The sequence below is a fragment of the Oryx dammah genome, unplaced genomic scaffold (genome assembly GCF_014754425.2).
Source record: "Oryx dammah isolate SB20612 unplaced genomic scaffold, SCBI_Odam_1.1 HiC_scaffold_24, whole genome shotgun sequence".
Classification (NCBI taxonomy): Eukaryota; Metazoa; Chordata; class Mammalia; order Artiodactyla; family Bovidae; genus Oryx; species Oryx dammah.
In genome coordinates this window covers 19,123,518-19,145,619 of record NW_024070208.1, presented here as the reverse complement: position 1 = coordinate 19,145,619, position 22,102 = coordinate 19,123,518, and the positions used below count along the sequence as shown (strand labels likewise).

Below are 22,102 nucleotides of genomic sequence, written 5' to 3'. Positions count from 1 at the left end.
CGTAGTTTTGGACTTTCTGGGGAGGGGTGTTTGCTATACGTAGTAGTAGTGGCTCAGTGGTAAAGAATCCACCTGCAATGCAGGAGGTGAGGGTTTGAGCCCTGGGTCAGGAAGATCCCCTGGAGGAGGGCATGGCACCCCAGGCCAGTATTCTTGTCTGAGAAATCCAGTTTACAGAGGAGTCTGGTGGGCTGTGTGTCCATGGGGTCACAAAAAGTTGGACACGACTAAAGCAACTAAGCACCCACAGTGTAATAAATATCTCTGTATCTGCTTCCTTGCATAGTTGTTATTCTTAGAATAAATTTGTAGACATTGAATTACTAAATGAAAAGGAATATGAATATTTTAAGCCTTTTGCAACTTATTGTTAATATCCCTATAGGGAAAAGTTATGTTAATTTACACTCTGTGTTAAAGTACTAGAGTTCTTGTTTTATTTTACTATCACCAACCTTAGAAGTATAATTAAACCAAACACAAAATAAACTTTCTTATCTGTTTAGGTAACTACAGTGTTACTGATCAGGAGGGAAGACTGTGAGGAAAATAGAGGCTGACCCCTTTCTATAGAGAGTTAAATATAGAAAGATGTGGACCATGGGAAGTGGAGTGATGTACAGAACTAATAGGAATTTAGTTAAGTAATAAGAGGTCTTTTAGAAAAATGCATGCAAGATAAGGTGAAAGAAGGCTGTAAAATTTCTGCCTTCTTGCGGTAAAACTTGTTGGCTGACCCAATGATATAAATAAAGTAGAAAAAGAGAGAAAGTCTTATTTAAGACCTTCCAGATATCACTTCTAATTGCCAGATTTTAAGCCACCCTCCTCATGATATTGTAAATAAGCAAAGTTGCAGGTAAATGAAATGATCATAATCACTGAAGTGGAGTAATATGTGCTTTCACAGAGTTCTATCTGGGTAGAATTTGAGTCACAGGATTTTGAGTAAAAGATAATGAACTCATATGAGAAATTTGAGCAGTTGTTTCTTTGTGTGTGTGTGTGTGTGTGTGTGTGTTTAAATTTTTGGCCACACGGAGTGACATACAGGTTTTTAGTTCCCTGACCAGGGATCGAAACTGTGCCCCTGCAGTGAGAGTGAGGAGTCTTAATCACTGGACTTCTAAAGAAGTCCCTGAACAGTTGTTTTATTTTTTATTTTTTTATTTTTTTTAATTAATTTATTTATTTTTAATTTTTACTTTACAATTCTGTTCCACCACAGGTGAACAGTTGTTTTAGATTTATCTTATATATTGTTACAGGGCTTCCCAGGTTAAAAAAAAAAAAAAAAAAAAATCTGCCTGCCAAGGTAGGAAACATGGTCCCTGGATTGAGAAGATCCCCTGGAGAAGGAAATGTCAACTCACTCCAGTATTCTTTCCTGGGAAATCCCCCAGACAAAAGAGCCTGCCAGGCTACAGTCCATGGGGTCACAAAAGAGTCTGACACAACTGAGCAACTAAACGACAACAACATATACCATTGCAGATCCTCTGGCACTTGCTTGTCTCATTTTAGCTCTGTGCAAACCCTCATGCAGGTACAATCTCATAGCTTCATCTCTCGTCATTTTGCAAGCCCTTTGCTACCTGCCCCAAGGCTTCCCTGTGGCCACTGCTATGAGGTCTCCTCAAGGTCCAGACCACACTTGTGCAACCCAGAAGCACAGAGGAGTTAAACTCAAGGGTAGGGGATTTAATGCCTTTTGGGGAAAGCCTTTGATCAAGAAAAGATGAGAGCCATAGGTAAATTCTTCTCCTTCCTTTTCCACCCTCCCACCCCCCAGCCCTAGGGGTGATCCTGAAATGCACTTTATATGGCTTCTAAGAGGCTCAGTCTGATAGATTTAACCCAGGTGGCTAGCTTGATGAGGCATTGTCATATTGACTGTCCTTCTTTGCTTTATTTCCCTATTCCCTCATTCCTGCTCACTGTGATTGGATTTCTTATTAAAATAATATTACATGAGCTTTTTGCTTCAGACCATGCTTTTGGTGGGGGCAAAAACACAGGCTACAAGGACAGCAGCAAAAAGAATAGTGCCTGTAATTAACTGAAGCATATTGAATATATGAAAATTTGTGAACCTAATAGCGATAGTCAAAAGAAGAGAAAGAATTCCCCTACCAAAAAAACCCAGCCTCTCATTTGCCACCATTGAAAGTGAATATGAGCCTCCTTCTCTCAAAATTGATAATCAGGACTTTCCTGGTGGTCCAGTGTTTAAGGCTCCATGTTTCCACTCCAGGGAGCATGGGTTTGATCCATGGTTAAGGAACTAGGATCCCACATGACACACAGCATAACCAAAAAAAAAAGATAATTTGCTCTATAATTATACATGTATAATAATGAAAAAGTGTTTTTTATAAGCTTTAGCTTTTGAAATTCTCACTGAAGGGGTGTTACATATCCTGACTGATAGTGCTTGTATGTGATGAAGTGGGGAGGGATGGGGAGCATTTGGTTTGCACATGAATGGTATAAACCATTTTGTGTTTGGTGTTGTTTCTCTGTTCTATGTAATTTCCTTTGTATAACTAATATTGATGCTAAATTTCAAAATATGCCATATTTTTTAATTTTTTTTCACAAAATTACATTAAAATTATGAATACTCATTCTAACACCTCCCTTGCTTTTTTAAGAATCTTCTGACCTATAGTCAGATGCATTATCCATTGCATCACTGACCCCCATCTCCCTTGCTTTTTAAATCTCAAGATTAAATTACTAATATTGGTGTGTTTACTTCCTACACTTTCTTATTATGACTGAAAATAGCATCTGCCCAGAGGAACTAGCATATTGGCAGATAAATCTGTTATCACTATCAACATGCCTTTGTTATTCACATTTTGAAACAAGATGGTCAGGGCAATTTAATCTGTTGACAAAACCCCATGCAAGTATAGGGCTTAGAGGGGGAAAGATGTAATGAGAAAAAGATTTTGTTTATCCTTAGACTTTCTTTTTTTTTTTTTGGCCAAGAATTAAATTTGCCTCAACTTAATTGCTTTACGCACATTCTTGTGACATTGCATGATTGGGAGGGAGGGAGAGAAAGATGGAGCTGTGACTGTGTGGAATGTGTCTAAAAGCGTGCATTAGAGGAGAAGAGAAAGCACAAGCAAGCTGGTTTGACCAGAAACAGAACTGCCTGTGACAGATTAAGAGACAAGCAAGGCTGGGAATCTGAGAGCAAGTAAAGAGTGGAAATTTACAGCTGCCCGGTGTGAGTGTTCAGTGAGCATTTTCTGCTAACGTTTTCCGGTGGTAACTGTTACTCTTCAAAGAGAGAGACAGAAAGTCAAGACAGATCGTGGAAAGTCTTTTCTCTGCCATGCTTTGGTAATAGGAGGCACCCTCTGTGAAATGGAAGATAAAGGCTACTTCATCTAAAGTGCTTTGAGCCCCAGAGAGAGCTGTCTTCAGCACCTCACCATGGGTCTACTTTTTGCTGCTTAGACAAGCCTGGACTTTTCTATAACACTGGGTGAGTTATCAACCAGGTTACCTATCCTGGTTCACAGAAATGGAATTAATATGATAAACTTTTCGTTTAGTTGAGGTTTTATGGTTACTGCTTATAAATTTGTTTTATAAACCAAGCTGTTACCTCGTTTCTTTGTGCATGATGAACTGCTGTTACTAGGAGAGGTTTAAAAAAAACAACAACTACAAAACAATACTTCTCTGTTGCCTAAGGCACTTGAATCATTACCAACTATTCTGTGTCCATGGAATATCTTATTTTGGAAATGGGTTTTTATTTACAGCATGTTTCCAAAAATAAAACAGTGGCAGGATGCCATTTTTCATGTTTCTCTTTCAACTGAATGAAAATTCCAAAGTTACTTCTATCTTTTTATTGTCAGTAAATTTAATATGATCATTGTGATGTTTGATAGTGTCAATTATTATAAATTGAAGCATTCCCTCATAATTCAATTAGGAATGTTAATGAGGCCATTAATTAAAGGGATATGAAATTTGAATGTTGAATGTTTCAGTTAGACTCAAAGTTCTGTAGTGAAAACAAAAATTAGATAATTTACATCTCAAACTTACCATTTGATACAAAATGAATGCACCTTTCAAATTAAGGAATAAGAAAGAAGAACAGTTATTTTGTTCTCATAGATGGTACCAAACTCTCATATAATATTGTTGTTCTGGTGAAGAACTATTTTAACCAGTTGCATTTATGTATGTAAGCAGTAGAACAGAGAAAAAAAGAGTAAACTCTTGAACTATTTATTCATATTCCAATAAACTTCATTTTACAATCTTAACAGAGGAGATTATATACTAATTTTACACGTCTTTTTAAAGGCATCCATGGAAGGCATGTAATCGTTCTTCTGTGGGAAGAAGGAAGTATATATTGTTAGCTGCTAAAGTGAGTCATTGCTTAAAGATGCATCTTTCTAAGCAAAGTTTCTAATCTACTCTGCCAGCCTCAAAAAAGATGTCCTTAGTTACTGATTCAAGTGAGTCCTTTAAGACAGAACAACTTAGCAGAAGTGAAAACTTAAGCAGAGTGTCAGTGAACAATTAAAAGGGTTTGTACTTGAGGTATAATATAAACTGGCTGTACTTTCTCTAATAGTTCCTGTATGTGTTCAGAAGCCTGTAGAACAAGTTTTGTTTCATGGGTTTGTGTGTGTGTATGTGTGTTTTGTTTTGTTTTAAACCTGTTGACCTGTGTATAAGAAGAAACTTAGCTGGTCTGTGGAAACCTTTTCTGAACTAGTATCTTGTTCTTGAAGTCAAAAGTAAATCCAAAGCAATTATATTTATATCACAAACCAAGTTTTATTTCTTTACAGAATTCCCCACACTCAGTGCTTAGACTGATGGAAGAATTGCATATAGCTTCACAATCTTCAGAATAAGCTTTTATTTTAAACTAGTATTTCATTGATATTATCTTAGTAGTGGCACCATTTCTTAAGCCTATAGGAATGTAAATATATAGAAATAGGGAATAAGTCATCCTCAGATTCCAAGTGTTTTGTACCTTAGAAATTTATTTGTGAGTGGGTTGTTGGGAATTTAGGAACCATCTTCCCTGGGAAACGATTTAACAAATGATTGCTTGATTTTATTATAGTCTAAGATTATATTTTATTCACACTATAGAAAAACCATTGCCACCCTGAAAAATATTAGAAAATCAGTTATTGCAAAGATTCAGACATGATTTAGCAACTGAAAACAACAACAAAAAGTGATGAAACTAAATCTAAAAACAATTCAGGGTTGAATAAGACACTTTTATTTTTCCTAAATGTTAATACCTGAAGAAAAACAATATGTTTATAAATAGCATTTCTATGTACTTTTAAGAGCTTCTAAGATTAACTCTACTGCTTCTGATCCCTAATCTTACATTAATAGCAGTGATTTTTCTTTTCCTTGTTACAGAAATATTTCTAGCTGATTCTTTTATACTTATCAGCCATTTCTAAGATCTAGCCCAGTATCTGGAACATAAGTAGGTAGCTAATAAATATTTACCACATGGAGACTGAACTCTTTCTTTGGTTTACAAAAATGGAACTGAGTAGTTTTTCCAATGTACCCCCCAAAAGAAAAGGGTTTAGGGGCACACAGTTTTTATTATGAGAAAGAGATGGCCTGTCAAGAATTTTAAGAAGCAAGCAGGGCAATAGTAGTACAGAATAGGCCTAACTGTTAAAAGAAGAAGAAAAGACCGTGGTGTAACTTAGTGACAACCCTGAATGAGTAAGGATGGTGAAGAGGGGGCCAATTTACAAGCTTGGTATCTTGAATACATGGGACATTCTCAAGAAAGGTGTCAACTTCAGACTTATTACTTATTACATACATATTACATATCACTCTTACTTCAACTCAACAAATAATGGCATAATAACAATAATGATGTGCTTTGTAATTTATTATATCTGGGAAGGCAATTCCAAGTTATGATTTTGCAGTAGGGAGAGGCCTATTTGGGATATAACAAATACAGTAGAACTTTTATGTGTACTTTTTTATTTTAAAATTTAAATTTATTCAAATTACCCATTTTAAGAGAATGTTCCACTGAATGTTGAGAAATATATATACTCCTGTAATCTCCATCCCACTGATTTTAAAAAAAATGTATTTATGTACTTATTTTTGGCTGCATCCGGGTCTTACTTGCTATGCATGGGGTCTTCTCTATGGCAAGCGGGATCTTTCAGTTTGCTCAGGTTTAGTTGCCCCGAGACATGTGACATCTTAGTTTCCTGACCAAGGATCAAACCCATGTCCCCTGCCTTTGAAGGCATATTCTAAACCACTGGACTGCCAGGAAAAGTCCCCATCCCATTGATTTTTGAAAATGAAACTTATTGGCCCAATTAGTTTCCCCCATAGATGTACTTTTTCACTGCATTATTTCTATCTGTGAGTCGTATATGGAATAAAAGATAAAAGAATGGGAATTTCTGAACTTTCCTGAAATTTTCTTTAATGTGGTGGTTTACTTTTCTTTTAGTTGAGAGAAGGTAACTGTGACTTGTTTAAATTAGCAAGCTCTATGGAAGACGTTTGGAAATGTTCCCCTCTTATTGCTGATTATAAAAGAAACCTATATGAAGGGGAAAAAAAGGCTCATTTAAAAAAATTATTTTTAATTGGAGGATAATTGCTTTACAGTGCTATGTTGGGTTCTGCTACACAACAAATTGAATCAGCTCTATACTTTTATATATCTATCTACCCCCTCCCTCTTGCGCGTCCCTCCCACACAGCCCCTCCCCCCCTCCCCCCACCCCCCCACCCCGCCCCCCACCCCTGCCGCGGGTCGTCACAGAGCGCCAGGCTGAACTCCTGCGCTGCGCAGCAGCCTCCCACTAGCTGTCTAGTTTACACATGGTGGTGTGTATACGTCAGTGCTGCTCTCTCAGTTCGCCCCACCCTCTCCTTCCCCTGCCGTGTCCACAAGTCCATTTTCTACGTCTGTGTCTCTATTCCTGCCCTGCAAATAGGTTCATCAGTACCGTTTTTCTTGATTCCATATATATGCATTGATATGTGATCTTCATTTTTCTGACTTATTTCACCCTGTATGACAGACTCTGGGTTCATGCACCTCACTACAACTGAATCAGTTTCGTTCCTTTTTACGTCTGAGTAGTATTCCATCGTATATGGGTACCACAGCTTCTTTCTTCATTCATCAGTTGATGGGCAGAAGATACGGTTTTACCCGTGGAAATCCTGAGACTTTTCTTGTCTTCAGAGATAAATTTCCCACTCCTTTAAGATTTCGTGGAAAACCTTTGAAGTTAGAACTGTTATTGAACAGTACAGTTGGAGGTTAGACATAAAGGCCTATAAATTCTCATTAGCTAGTTCAGTTCAGTTCAGTTCAGTCGTGTCCAACTCTTTGTGACCCCATGGACTGTGGCACGCCAGGCTTCCCTGTCCATCACCAACTTCCAAAGCTTGCTCAAACTCATGTCCATTGAGTCTGTGATGCCATCCAACCATCTCATCCTCTGCTGGCCCCTTCTCTTCCTGCCTTCAACCTTTCCCAGCATCAGGGTCTTTTCTAATGAGTCAGTTACTCACATCAGGTGGCCAAAGTACTGGAGCTTCAGTTTCATCATCAGTCCTTCCAATGAATATTCAGGACTGATTTCCTTTAGGATTGACTGGTTTGATCTCCTTGTAGTCCAAGGGACTCTCAAGAGTCTTCTCCAACACCACAGTTCAAAAGCATTAATTGTTCAGCGCTCAACTTTCTTTAATGGTCCAACTCTCACATTCATACGTGACTACTGGAAAAACTATAGCTTTGACTAGACAGGCATTAGCCATTTATTCCCCTTTAAAATACTTTAAAGGATATCATGAGGGCATTTAAGGCCCCAAATGACCTCTTCTCCTAGCTTCTCCTTCCCCCTTCAAATGTACTCCTCTCCACTTACATCATAAACATGTTTAGATGAGTCATTGGAGTGACTGACATTGGGTCATCTGTAGAGGCGCACACACGTAAATTAGGAATATGAAATATTTCACTGTGTCTTAGGAAAAGGAATGCTGCCAAAATCTACTAAAAGTCTACAGAGCCTGAGTTGCCTGGGAGCAGAGCTGAATAATTTTTTTTGGCTTTCTCTCTAGGATCTAAGCCAAGTACAACTCTTTAATGAAATTTCATAGCCAGAGTAACAGAAATCATTTGTTTGACTAATGCTTTGAAAAGACATGATGATCAAATATTCCACAGTTTGAACTTTAAAAAACGGTTATTTAGTCATTAAAGTTTTCATTTATGAAAAGGTGTTTCCATTGTAAATGCATTTGCATGATCTATTAAACAAAGTTTGAATAAAAGAGAAAATTTTAAGGAAGAAGAAAATTAAATATTCATAATCTAGCTACCCAGAGGCTATCACTGTTAACTTTTTAAAATTATTTCTTTCTGCATAAGTTTTGTGTATTTGTGGGTTTGCTTGCTTTTATGTAGTTGTCGTTATACTCTATATTATGGGATGGTTCTTTTAGCAGCCTGTACATTTTATTTCACATTCTTTGTAAACATTTTCATAGCCATATACTATATTCCGTCAAATGTAAGAAGTCATTGGTTTTAAGGCATACACTTTATGTATCACTAAGAAAGAAAACAAACAAATGAACAAAAATACCCTGCCAGTTAGTATGTTTCCATAAATTATTAAGATACATCCACATTTTAGAGATGTTGAAATGTGAAAAAAAAAAAGAGTTGTAAAGATAACCATTATTAGTTTATTTTCTTAGGACAAACTGATAGAATTACTGCATCAGAGGTTCTGATATTTAAAGGCTCTAGATCTATGTTGCCCAATCCCACCAATAAGAAAAGAGAGCCTGTTGCATTTCACCATCAATAGATAGAATTTTCTCAAACCAACAAAAACACTGTGTTACATCATGAGCAAAATAGTCCTTCATTTTTAACTTTGCGTGTTCCCATGATAGAAAATAAACATTTACTATGTGTTTAACTATATTTCCTCCTTTGTGGTTTTCTAATATGTATACATTATTTTTTCATGATTTTCTTATTTGTTTTAGATCTCCTTTTATAATGATTTTAGCCCTCTGTCTTTCGTATTCATATCACAGAATTCTCTTATTTGTTGTTTGCCTGTAATGTTATTATTATTATATCCATAAAAATTTAAAAAGTTTTAATTAAATTTGTAGCATATTTATATTAACTGATTTGTCAGTCTTTTTTTTTTTTTTTTTTTGAGATTTACTTTATCACTTGTAAAATTAGAGAAATTATTTTATATCCAGAAGTTTGAAAGTCACTTACAGTCACTTCTGTATCTGGCCTGTTTTGTTCCATTGGTCTGTTTTCCTTTCTTACTGTTTTACTTATAGCACTTTATAACACTTTTAATTTCATTCCCCCGTAAGAAATCTTCCATTTTAAAATTTGTTATCCTGTTCTTTCATATTCTTGACTGAATTCATTTACTAAAAACTTTCTTGGATTTGTGACTGGAATTTATCAAATTATGGACTTTAGGAGTCATTGACATTTTAATGATATTTAAGTATTTAATATTTGATTTTCCTGTTCAAAAACAAAATGGGTTTTTCTCTTCAGTTCCTTGCTTAGTTATATGGATTTTTTTTCCCTGACAAATCTGTTTATTGTTTCAGGAAAGAAGAAATATGCTCATTATAGGTAATACAGAAAAACATCAAGATGACAAATCTCATTTGGATAATATGAATTAACATTAATTGAGTCACATTCCTGAAACGATTCTGTGGTTGTATACAGTTTAAAAGGTGGCTTGCTGAAGGATTGAAGAGATAAATAGCCTCAGGAACAATAACTATTCTTATGTTGGATTATTGCTGTCAATTTTCCATAGTGATAGATTCTTTACTTTTAACTTTTTATTTTGAGATAACTATAGATAAGAAACAATACCAAGAAAAAAAAAAAAGAAACAATACCAAGAGATCCTGTATACCTTTCATCTAGCTTCACCCATAATGACATCTTGCATGCTAGTTAGCAGTTAGTGAAAGTGAAGTAAAAGTTGCTCAGTCGTGTCCGACTCTGCCACTGCATGGACTGCAGCCCGCCAGGCTCCGCTGTCCACGGGATTCTCCAGGCCAGAATACTGGAGTAGGTTGCCGTTCCCTTCTCCAGGGGATCTTCCCCACCCAGGGATCGAACCCAGGTCTGCCACACTGCAGGCAGATTCTTTACCGTCTGAGCCACCAGGGAAGCCCAACTAACAGGTAGTGAATTAATTTAATGGATAATGATCAGGACTCTTTTTTTTTTTTTAATGATGTAGGATAGAACAGATAGAATGGGATCTATCCAGAGTTCAGGTATGGGATCTATCCAGAGTTCAGGTATTGTTTCATGAGACAATTATACGACCATTTATACACTCCTCTGCTCTGGGTCACAATATAAAGTGCATTTTTTACTATATGTCACTATTTTAAAAGGAGTTTCCTGGTGGTCCAGTGGCCAAAATTCCTTGCTCCCAAGACAGGGGCCCGGGTTCAACCCCTAGTTGGTAAACTAGATCCTCCATGCCGCAACTAAACATCTCCCAGGCCACATCTAAGACCTGGAGCAGCCAAGTAAATAAATAAAAATTTTTTAAAAATGAAACAGTTGAAAACAATTAGAACTCAGAGAGTGAGTGAAATTCGCTCAGTTGTCCGACTCTTTGCAACCCCATAGTCCAGGGAATTCTCTAGGCCAGAATACTGGAGTGGGTAGCTGTTTGTTCCCTTCTCTGGGGGATCTTCCCAACCAAGGGATGGAACCCAGATCTCCCACATTGCAGACAGATTCTTTACCAACTGTGCCACCAGGGAAGCCCAAATTGTGATATAGTCATAAGTGCATGCTAAGTCGCTTCAGTTGTGTCCAGCTCTTTGTGACCCTATGAACTGAACTGCCAGGCTCCTCTGTCCATGGGATTCTCCAGGCAAGAATACTAGAGTGGGTTGCCATGCCCTTCTCAAGGGAATCTTCCTGATCCAGGGATCAAACCTACATCTCTTGCATCTCCTACACTGGGAGACAGGTTTTGTTTAGTTCAGTTTTGTTTTACCACTAGCGCCACCTGGGAAGCCAGTGGGATGCTCTATAGCATGTAAGATAAATATGAGATTTGTATCAATACACAAATGTCATAAACATAATGTTGGTGGGGGGAAAGAAACTCACTGGTACTGTTTCTGTAATGCTTCAAAGCACACATAACAGTATCACATATTATCTGTAATATTAGTAAAAGTGTGAAAGTATGTATAGCTAGGGTACATGATAAATAGATACATTTTGAGCCAAAGGTGAATGGGATCAGAGAACTGAAGCTGCCAAGGTGGTAGCTTGGGTTGTTTTAATTTTTGAGCTGGGTGGTAAATACACAGGAACTTGTTACATTGTTCTCTATTTCTCCTTCTAGATGCCCCAAATATTTTATTTAAACTAAATTAAAACATGTAGGGGGAAAAGCCAAGTTGAAACATATTTTAATTAGCTTGGTGGTGTCACAATCCGTTTGTGAGCCAATTCCTAGAGCCAGGGCAGTGGAAGAGATAGTTGGCCTGCCTGGGTCATGTCCTCACCCTCTTGCTAGAGTAGGTAGGGTGGTGTGTGTGAGGTGGGGTGGGAAGGAGAGCAGAAAGGCCTATCACCAGAAAAAAACAGGTACCCAAAGTACCAGATATTTTCTTTTCCTTTTTTGATTCAGTTAATTCTAATTTTATTGTTATTTCCATTCTTCTTTTTCTTTGAGATTTTTGAGGCAATTTCCTTTTTGACATGAATGAATTGTAGATTCTCACCCTCCCACCTCAAGGCTCCCTTTCAAGAACTATTTCTGGTTTTGTTGAGCTTTTGTGGGTTTGACTCCATCTCAACTTTTGGTAAAAATTTTATGAAGTGTACACAGTCTATCTGCACATAAATATGTTGGCCAGAGATTTAATTATGAGGTTGTAGACTTTCCTTTCAGAACTCTAGATTCTCTCCATGGCTTCATGACATGTAGTTTTATGAAAGTCCAAAGACAACTTAGTTCTGATCCTTTTTGTTGTTACAGTCATTCTGTAGGAATGAGCTTTAAGAGAAAAGTGTTGCTTTCTTCTGAAAGCCACACTGAGTTTTGTTGATGTTGTTCAGTCGCTCAGTCATGTCCTACTCTTTGCGACCCCATGGTTTGCAACACGCTGCAGCTCAGTGAGTTTGGGGGCCTCATTATTAGTCTCAGCTAGAAAAATCCTTTCAATCATCTCATTTAGGTCTCTTTTCTACTTAAGCTGTTTTATCTTTGTTGCTTCTACTCCATGTTTTAGTTCCTTTTGCACTTGTTGGCTTCCTCCACCTCTTTTCATTGTAATATGTGTTTTTATAGGATATAACACTGTATCTTCTCCATATTTCTATAATACTGGGTTGGCCAAAATGTTCATTCAGGTTTTTCCAACGCAGGATATACTACACACACACACACACACACACGCACACACACGCGCGCACACACACACGCACACACCCCACACACACTCGAGTATCTTATCTCCATCATTTTAGTTTGAGCTTTTCTGGTGTTCTGGCAAAATCCTTCTGTGTGGCTGTGTCTCCCACTACATCGAGCACTCTCTGAGGCTTATTAACTTTTGTATTTAGTAGTGCAAGGCCTCGAACCTTATAGAAACTCAGTAAATATTTTTTGACTGAATAAATATGGACTAATTGTGTACCTTTCAGTTGTCCTCAGTCAATGTTCTATGGGGTCACTTCTGCCCTGTGCAGATCTGGATTGTCATGCTATGTCTGGGGGTGTTTCTATATGTGCGTGTGTATATTATATGTTCATCTTTTATCTTGACCAGTTCTCCTGTGTCTTAAGTCCTTTTCTTTCCTGCCTCCCCACCCCTAGTTATCTCTGTTCTGTCTCCTACAGAGAATTAATTCTGGAGGTAACCTTTCCTGTTGAAGTCCACAGGACACTTATCCCCTTTTCTTGTACTACTGTAAAGAAAAAAAAATAGCACTTGTGTTATTTGTTGTTTATTCTGTTTACTTACTTTGTAAATGGGAAAAGTACAAAAGGGCCCGTGTCGGTCATCTGGTATTTGTGTTGCTGCGTGGCTCACTGTCACCACTAACGTGGAGGGCAAGTTGATTTTCAGTGCCCCGGGGGCATTCTTCTGGGCAGTGTCGGTGTGTTGGACCTAATGTGGCATCTTCTCTTGTTCCTGCTTCTTGTGTTGCTGAAATATAATGCATGTTATAGAAACTCTGAGGTAGAATTTATGGAAAAATTACTAGTACCACGTTATCCCAAGGAGGCATCATTTTCAGAACCCCCCTTACACCCTTTATCTTTGGCCTTGATAGATACTAAGAATTAGACTCAGAATGGGTGTGGGCCAGTGATGAATAAGCGAGAGCTCACCATATTTGGCCTATCTAATTTGAAAATATGATGCTCTATCTTTCTTTATGAATCAACCTTTCAATATAAAGGTTCCTCAAAAAATTAAAAATAGACTGACCATATGGTACGGGTACTTATCTGAAGAAAATGAAAACACCAATTCATAAAGAACTATGCACCCCCATCTTTATTGCAACACTATTTACAATAGCCAAGATAATGGAGACAAGCTCAGTGCCCATCTATGGATGAATGGATAAAGAAAGGCTCTGTGTGTGTGAGGTGTGTGTGTGTATAGAACAGTATTATTCAGCCATAAAGGAATGAAATCTTGCCATTTGTAACAACAAGGATGGAACTTTGAGGGTATTATGCTAAGTGAAGTAAATCAGAAAAAGACAAATACCATATTATCTCACTTACATGTGGAATCTAAAAGACTAAGAAACAGAAGCCAAGCTTATAGATACACAGAATGGATTGGTGGTTGCCAGAGGCAGAGAGTGGGGTGTGGATGAAATGGGTGAAGGGGGTCAAAAGGTACCAACTTTCAGTCATAAACTAAGTAAGTCATGGGGATGTATTAAAAAATAAAATAAGGTAACTTACTTGGTACTAACAGATAGAATGTATGTGGGCTTTCTCAGAGCCTTTGGCAACATTTGTCCTGATATCTTTGTGAGTGAGATAGAAAAAATATGAGTTAAACGTTATGACAAGGTGAATTTGCAGTTAGTTTAAAAAAACACTTATTAAAAACTTAAATGACATGTAGACAAGCATGATAACTTCTGAATCATAGTGGGTCAGTTACCAAGTCAGAGCTAGATTAGGATTTAAATACCTCATGTTTGTTTAGCAGATACGTTGAATGCCAGCAATTATAACTCTTGATCACAAACAACAAGTACTGAAGAAAATTTTTGGAAGGATATCAGTTAACTCAGAGATTTGATAGAAATCCTAGAGAAGCAGATTTGGGGAGTAGGAATCCAGGGGATGTAGTGTTTAGAACCGTAACCAAGGTTATGCTGGGTGTATAACTGGTTAGAGTATTGCTATCAGTTGCTGTTATACATTTGTGTGTAATATTCTTCACTGATTAATTGCATTATTGTTAATAAGAAAAATATGAGGAAAAATGGAGTTAACCCAGAAGTCTTTCTATAGAGTTATTGGTAAAATAAAATTTAATAAGAAATTACCAAATACTCCTAGTAATTATATGTCTGTATAATGGATGTTGTTGTTGTTCAGTTGCTCAGTTGTGTCTAACTCTTTATGACCCATGGACTGCAGCACGCCAGGCTTTCCTGCCCTTCGCTATCTCCTGAGTTTGCTCAAATTCATGTCCTCTGAGTTGGTGATGCCATCCAACCATCTCATCCTCTGCTGGCCCCTTCTCCTCCTTCCCTCAGTCTTGCCCAGCATCAGGGTCTTTTCCAGTGAGTTGGCTCTTCACATCAGGTGGCCAAAGTATTGGAGCTTCAGTTTCAGCATCTGTCTTTCCAATGAATATTCAAGGCTGATTTCCTATAGGATTGACTGGTTTGATTTCTTTGCAGTCCAAGGGACTCTCAAGAGTCTTCTCCAAAAGCATCAATTCTTTGGTGCTCAGCCTTCTTTATGGTCCAGCTGTCACATCCATACATGACTACTGGAAAACCATAGCTTTGACTAGACAGACCTTTGTCAGCAATGTGGTATCTCTGCTTTTTAATATACCATCTAGATTTGTCATAGCTTTTCTTCCAAGGAGCAAGCATCTTTTAATTTCATGGCTGCAGTCACCATCTGCAGTGATTTTGGAGCCCAAGAAAATAATGTCTGTCACTTGTTTCCATTGCTTCCCTATCTATTTGCCATGAGATGATAGGCCCAGATGCCATGATCTTAGTTTTTTGAATGTTGAGTTTTAAGCCAACATGTTCACTCTCCTCTTTCACCAAGAGGTTCTTTAGTTTCTCTTTGCTTTCTTCCATTAGGGAAAACCTTAAAAAATACTATAGCCTGAAAAATACTGTTTTTAGTATTATTATATTTTGGTTTTAAAAATACATTTTTATATATAGAGAGAAAAATTAAGGAGGAATATATATAAAAGCTGATAACAGCTGTTACCTCTGGATCACTGGTTAATGGGAGCTTTTGATTAATTACATCATATTTCTGTAACGTTTGACATATTTTTACTAATTAATGTAAAGCAAATGAATATGTTTCTCCTAACTGGAGCCTTTAATTTAGATCTTTTTCCCTAGCACATTTTTAGTATAAATAAGGTAATAATAGCTATATTTAGCTTTTTCTGCTCTATGCAAATAGATGTTCTCAAAAAGAAGAACTGATTTTTCTTTTCCCCTCCTCCTCACCTCCCCACTCCCACCCATCATGGTAATCCTCATTTCATCAGTGAGTATGGCCAGCTGAATATTTGAAGAGTTAAAAAAAACAGATTCTAAATAATTTTACATTGTAATTTTCTTATTGCTATGGAGTGGAATGTTTTAAAATATTGCTTTACTAGAGCTTGTGGATCTTAGTCTGACTTTTGTTTTACATGTTCTATTTTATTTATCATCATTAATATCACCATCTTCCTCACTCTCTTTAGTCAAAATATCTAGTTTTAAGTATCAGCTTATTCTCTAAGAATATTCCTTTTCCTATTCTTGCATAAATCTTTAATTTCTTTTATAAGAAAGACATTAAACTCTGAGTAAAAACTTTTAGGTAAACCTTTAAAAATATCTTTCTTGAAATATTTTACACTAACTTAAATTTGGCATGAAACTTAAAACTTGTTTTAGTTTGATCGATTTTAATGTTCCATATTACTGAATTGGTTGTTGAAAACATGACATTTTGGTATAACAATTTAATCATGTTAAGAATTAAAATAATAATTTTTGTTTGTTTACTTGTTTTTAGCATTCTATATTACATGAAGAGATTTCTATAGGTGAAAAAATGCCTCTGTTTAGTAAATCACACAAAAATCCAGCAGAAATCGTGAAAATTCTGAGAGACAACTTGGCCATTTTGGAAAAACAAGACAAAAAGACAGATAAGGTATGAGCTAAAACAATAATGTTATTAAAATACATGAATAGACCAAAAGCCAATGTAAAAGCTTAATGAAGAATCCTAAACATGGTCTGAGATGCACTCTCAGGGTCTTTGTGAATACATTTAAATTGGTTTCAGGTCTTATGCCATTGATAATTATTGAATCTGTTGCCTTGAACTCTTCTTTCATTTTCTAAAGCCTCAGACCAACCTTGTATCCTCTAGACTTAAGGAGTAACAGAGTATTACTCAGTCATAAAAAGGAAAGGACATCTTGCCATTTGCAACAACTTGGATAGACCTAGAGGTTCACTATGCTAAGTGAAATAAGTCAGAGAAAGATAAACACTGTGCAATTTCACTTATATTGTGGAATCTAAAAAAACAATATTAAGGAGAAACAGTTATTGTCAGAGGGGAGGTGGGGTTGGGGTTGGGGGAAGGAATTGGTGAGGGAGATTAAGAGGTACAGACTTCCAGTTGCATGGGTATGAAAGTGTGGAGAATATAGTCAATAACTAAGTAGTGTCTTTGTATGGCCACAGATCATAACTAGACTTATACATTTTAGAAATGTATAGAAATGTAGAATCACTATGTTGTGTAACAGAAACTGACATAGTGTTATAGGTCAATTATACTTCAAAAACATATGAACAAACAAACTCAGAAAAAGAGATCAGATTTGTGGTTACCAAAGGCAGGGGTGTTGGGAAGAAGGAATTGGATGTAGACAATCTTCCAGTTGAAAGCTAAGAAAGTACTAGAAATATAAGGTGCAGCATGATAAATGTGATCATCACTGCTGTACATTATATAAGGAAGTGGTTAAGAGAATCCTGAGTTCTCATCACAAGGAAAAAATTTTTTTTCTCCTCTGTTTCTTTAATTTTGTGTCTGTATGCAGTGATGGATAAACTTATTGTGATAACCATTTCATGATGTATGTAAGTCAAATCATTATGCTGTACACCTGAAACTTATACAGGACTATATGTCAATTATATTTCAATAAAACTAGAAGGAAAAAATTCAGAATTAAAAAAACATCTAAGAGGTTTTACAGTTAAACATCTAACAGGTTATACTGTTAATACTTATACTGTGTGTAATGTTATACACAAAGGGTAAAAAGTTTGTGTTTAAAGATCATCTGACAGTTTCTACTATGATGCCGCCTTTTTTCTTTTTGGCCACACCACAGCACCATGTGGGATCTTAGTTCCCCAACCAGGGATTGAATCTTGTACTGGTAACCACTGGACTGCCAGGAATACCCAGTGCAGCCTCCTTTTAACATTGTTTTAAAGTCCTACCCAGCAGCACTTCCTCAGAGGAAGGTCTTTTTAGTATCTTAGATATTCCCTCAAAGGGACATTGAATCCAGCATATTCAGTTTGTCTCTAAAGTGACTGGGGTCTCATCGGTAAAGAATCCGCCTGCAGTGCAGGAGATGGAGCAAATGTGGCTTGACCTCTGGGTGGGGAAGATCCGACTCCAGCATTCTTGCCTGAGAAATCCCCATGGACAGAGGAGCCTGGCGGGCTGCAGTCTGTGGGGTCGCAAAGGGTCGGACTCGACTGATCACACCTGCACCCCCGCACTGCACTGCATGCATGCTCTGAGACCCTGCGGTTCCCTCCTAGTGTAAACTCTGGAGATGTTCTTGCACACGTGCACTAGGATGCGTTGTCAAGATTGTTCATAGCGTTGTTGTTCATAGTAACCCATCAGTGGAAACACCTCGATGCCCATCAACAGTGAAACTGAGAAGTTGCTGTCCAGCTGTCAATAGAATACTATAGAAGAGTGAATTTAAAGAAGTGCTGCGACATACAGCAGAAAGAATGAGCCTTACAAATACAGTGTTGAGTGAAAGAAACAAATCATAAGAGGGTATAGGTGCTATTCCAAGTCAGCAGAACTAAGCTATGTTGTTTTGGGAAACAAACATAGATTTTAAAATAACCTGTTGTGGGGAGGGGGGTGGGAGGGGGGTTCATGTTTGGGAACGCATGTACACCTGTGGTGGATTCATGTCAATGCATGGCAAAACCAATACAGAATTGTAAAGTAAAATAAAAATAAATAAATAAATAAATAATTTAATTAAAAAAATAAAATAAAGAATATTATGCTTAGTGCAATAAGTTAGATAGAGAAAGACAAACACTGTATGATATCCCTTATATGTAGAATTTAAAAAAAAAAACCTGTAAAGAAAACTAAATAAGTGATTGTCATCAAAGACATAAAATGATTTACTTCTAGACTGAAAAGAAGGCATTCAAAGTGGCTTCTGGGATGCTAAAAATGTTCTCTTTTTTTGACCTCTGTTTTGGCCACACAAGTGTTTGCTTTATAATTATTGTAAACTCTATATATGTTTAAAGTAATCTTCTATAGGTATATATCACAATTTAAGAAAACTTCTTACCTTTAATAAACTAAGGATTTCTTCAGTCATATCATGAAATGTATCTCGAAATTAATTTTTTAATTAACAACTATGAGTTAGTTTTTTATTATTTTGCTTTATTCTATTTTCTTCTTTACTTATAATGATTAGAGTACAATACATGAAAGTACTAAAACTATACCTACTTTAAAATATTCAACAAAGTGTTAACTAATTTGCCTGTTTGTTTTCCTTACCTATTTTTTAAAATTTTTGCTATAATTTCTTAGTATAATTAAGATACTATACAATCTACCATTTTAAAGTGTGCGATTCAGTGGTTATTAGTTTATTCAGAAGGTTGTGTACCCATCACCACTGTCTAATTTCAGAATATTTTCAGCACCTCATTCTCCCCTCCCCAGGCTCTACTCACTGATATACTTTCTTCCTCTATAGGTTCTCCTACTATTCTTTTGAGTAATCAGTTTGGCTGCACTGAATCTTAGTTGCAGCACATGGAGTTTTTAGTTGTGCAAGTGAGCTCTTGGTTTCAGCATGTCGAGGGCCCCTGTATTGGGAAGGTGGAATACTAGCCACGGGACCACCAGGGAAGTCCCTCTCCTGTTTTTCTTTAGAATGTAGTGAGATTTTTTGCCTTCTTTTTTAAGTTTCATAGATAACAAAAAGATAATGGTTATGTGTGAGGGATCAGTGGATTGACAAAGGTTATAGGTTTTGACAGTATATGATTTTGTACCTATTCCATTTAAAAAATCAGAATCATAGGGATTTGCTGAAAATCATCAGCAAATGCTTTAAATAAGACTACTTGCTACTGATAAGTCTTCAACATGGATTGAATTTAATTTCCAAGAGTTAAATTTATAATTAATTACTAGCAAAGTTCACTATGAATATGATTTAAAGAAAGATCATTTCAATTATATTAACCAAGTAGAAATACTGAAGATCTCTCTTTTATAAATTAATTTCAGTAATATTAAAAAAAAACAGTGCCTACTACATGGCTTTTGTTTGTTTGTAACTGTATTGAGTTCTTTAATCATAAATAAGCAGAAAATAGGTAGCTAGTGGGAAGCTGCTGTATAGCACAGTGGGCTCAGCTGAGTGCTCTGTGATGACCTGGAGGGGGTGGGGGTATGGGGTTGGTGGGGTGTTGGCGGGTGGAAGGGAGGTTCAGGAGGGAGGGGATATATAGCTGATTCATGGTGTTGTACAGAAGAAGCTCACGTAACACTGTAAAACAGTTATCAATCAATTAATAAATATAATAATTATACAGAATTTTAAAAGTAAACAAATAAGCAGGGCTCAAGAAGTGGTTTTTGTTTGTTTGTAGCCTGAAATTTTTTTTTTCCACTCTTAACTATTAGTGTATATTTTGGCCCCTAGGCTTCAGAAGAAGTGTCAAAATCATTGCAAGCAATGAAAGAAATTCTGTGTGGGACAAGTGACAAGGAGCCCCCAGTGGAAGCCGTGGCCCAGCTCTCACAGGAGCTCTACAACACCGGGCTGCTGGCGACACTCATAGCCGACCTGCAGCTGATAGACTTTGAGGTACACTATCTGCCAAAGGCTGACACTTGTGCTTTTCAATTTTTATATACATGACTACCAATATCTGACTGTCATTTTTTGTTACTGTTGTTGTTGGTCAGTCGCTAAGTTGTGTCCGACTCTTTACGACACTATGGACTACAGCATGCCAGGCCTCCCTGGCCCTCACTTCCTGCTGGAGTTTGCCCAAGTTCACGTCCATGGCGTTGGTGATGCTATCCAACCATCCCATCCTGCTGCCCTCTTTTCCTTTTGCCTTCAGTCTTTCAGGGTCTTTTCCAATGAGTTGGCTGTTTGCATCACATGGCCAAATTATTACTATTTATATAGTATTTAAAATCCCATTTTCCCCACTAAAACTTCTAAAATCACCTTAATCTTTTTTTAAAAAAAAAAAGCAAAAGGTATACCATAGTTAAGTTTTATGCAGCCAGGTAGTGAAGTTAATGGTCAATAATAATAAAAAATAACTTGTTGAGTGCTTACTGAACGTTGTATAGTTTTTAGGCACTCTTCTAGTTTAATTCTTTTCTTTTTAAGTTTTAAAAAATATTTATTTATTTGGCTTGCCAGGTTTAACTGGGGCATGTGGGATCTAGTTCCCTGACCAGGGATCAAACCCTGACCAGGGATTGAACCCAGAGCCCCTGCATTGGGAACATGGAGTCTTAGCCACTGACCACCAGGGAAGTCCCTCATTTTATTCTTAAAGCAACCTGTATGTGATCAGTACCATATTATTAGCCTTGATTTATAGATGAAGACCCTCAAGTTTAGAGATGTTAATTTCCCCAAAGTCACTCGGTCACTAAGAGCGTAAGCTGAGGTTCAAATGTAGTATCTCCCAGGCCTTTTTCTTTAATTAAAACATTTATACCAATGATTTAAGAATTTTGTTAAATGCTACTAATATAGGATATTTCTCTCATTTTTTGAAAGCAGTTATACCTAATTACTGAAATGATATGTAAAACAATAATCTAGAAACATAAGGGGTGAATGTGTGTAAGCATTTTATTATCTATGCTATATCTAACTTAGAACAGTGGTTTCTCAGTGAAATGTGTGGTTGTAAGACACATTTCACGATGGAAATCTTGGTTTTGATTTGATTGTTGTTTTGCTACTACTGTCAGGCTTTAGATAATGTCAGGTAAGCACTTGGATCTCCATTAATTCTCAGAGATAGAAGAGAATGGAGATTTCTGAAGTAAATTGCTTTAGTTTTGTCACTGAGGAAGTAAAAGGAGACTCATTATAGTGATGGACCAAGATAAGGTCGGGACTCTGGGGATGTGTGGAAATACTAGCTCACGGTTCTCTGGATGGCTTAGATGGAAGAAGATTTTGGCCAACTAGAGCTGAGCGGGAGGAATGCAGGGCAAGACTGCTCTGTGTGTTTGACTAGAAACAAGACTGACTGAGGGCCCCACAGGGCCCAGATTTCAACTCAGCCTTCCTTTTAGAAACCTCTGTCTTGTCTATGGCCATACCACTCTGAGCGTGCCCAGTCTTGTCTGATCTCTGAAGCTAAGCAGCATTGGGCCTGGCTAATGCTTGGATGGGAGAAACATGTGTCTTTTTCTTCCTTCCC

The 22,102-nt window shown here is 37.0% G+C and overlaps 1 protein-coding gene across 5 annotated transcripts in view; it reads left to right on the top strand.

Annotated features, from left to right (window-relative positions):
* CAB39L (calcium binding protein 39 like) overlaps window positions 1–22,102 on the top strand; it is a 94,634-nt gene that overhangs the window by 23,662 nt on the left and 48,870 nt on the right. For 3 of the 5 annotated variants that reach the window (XM_040266971.1, XM_040266969.1, XM_040266970.1), the window contains 2 exons: window positions 16,392–16,532; window positions 20,344–20,508. In XM_040266971.1, the coding sequence (XP_040122905.1) occupies window positions 16,431–16,532; window positions 20,344–20,508 (267 nt within the window). In that variant the 5' untranslated portion in view covers window positions 16,392–16,430. Of the gene's footprint in view, window positions 1–2,762; window positions 3,503–16,391; window positions 16,533–20,343; window positions 20,509–22,102 lie in introns of those variants that run through there. The other 2 variants (XM_040266968.1, XM_040266973.1) reach the window with 2 other exon arrangements.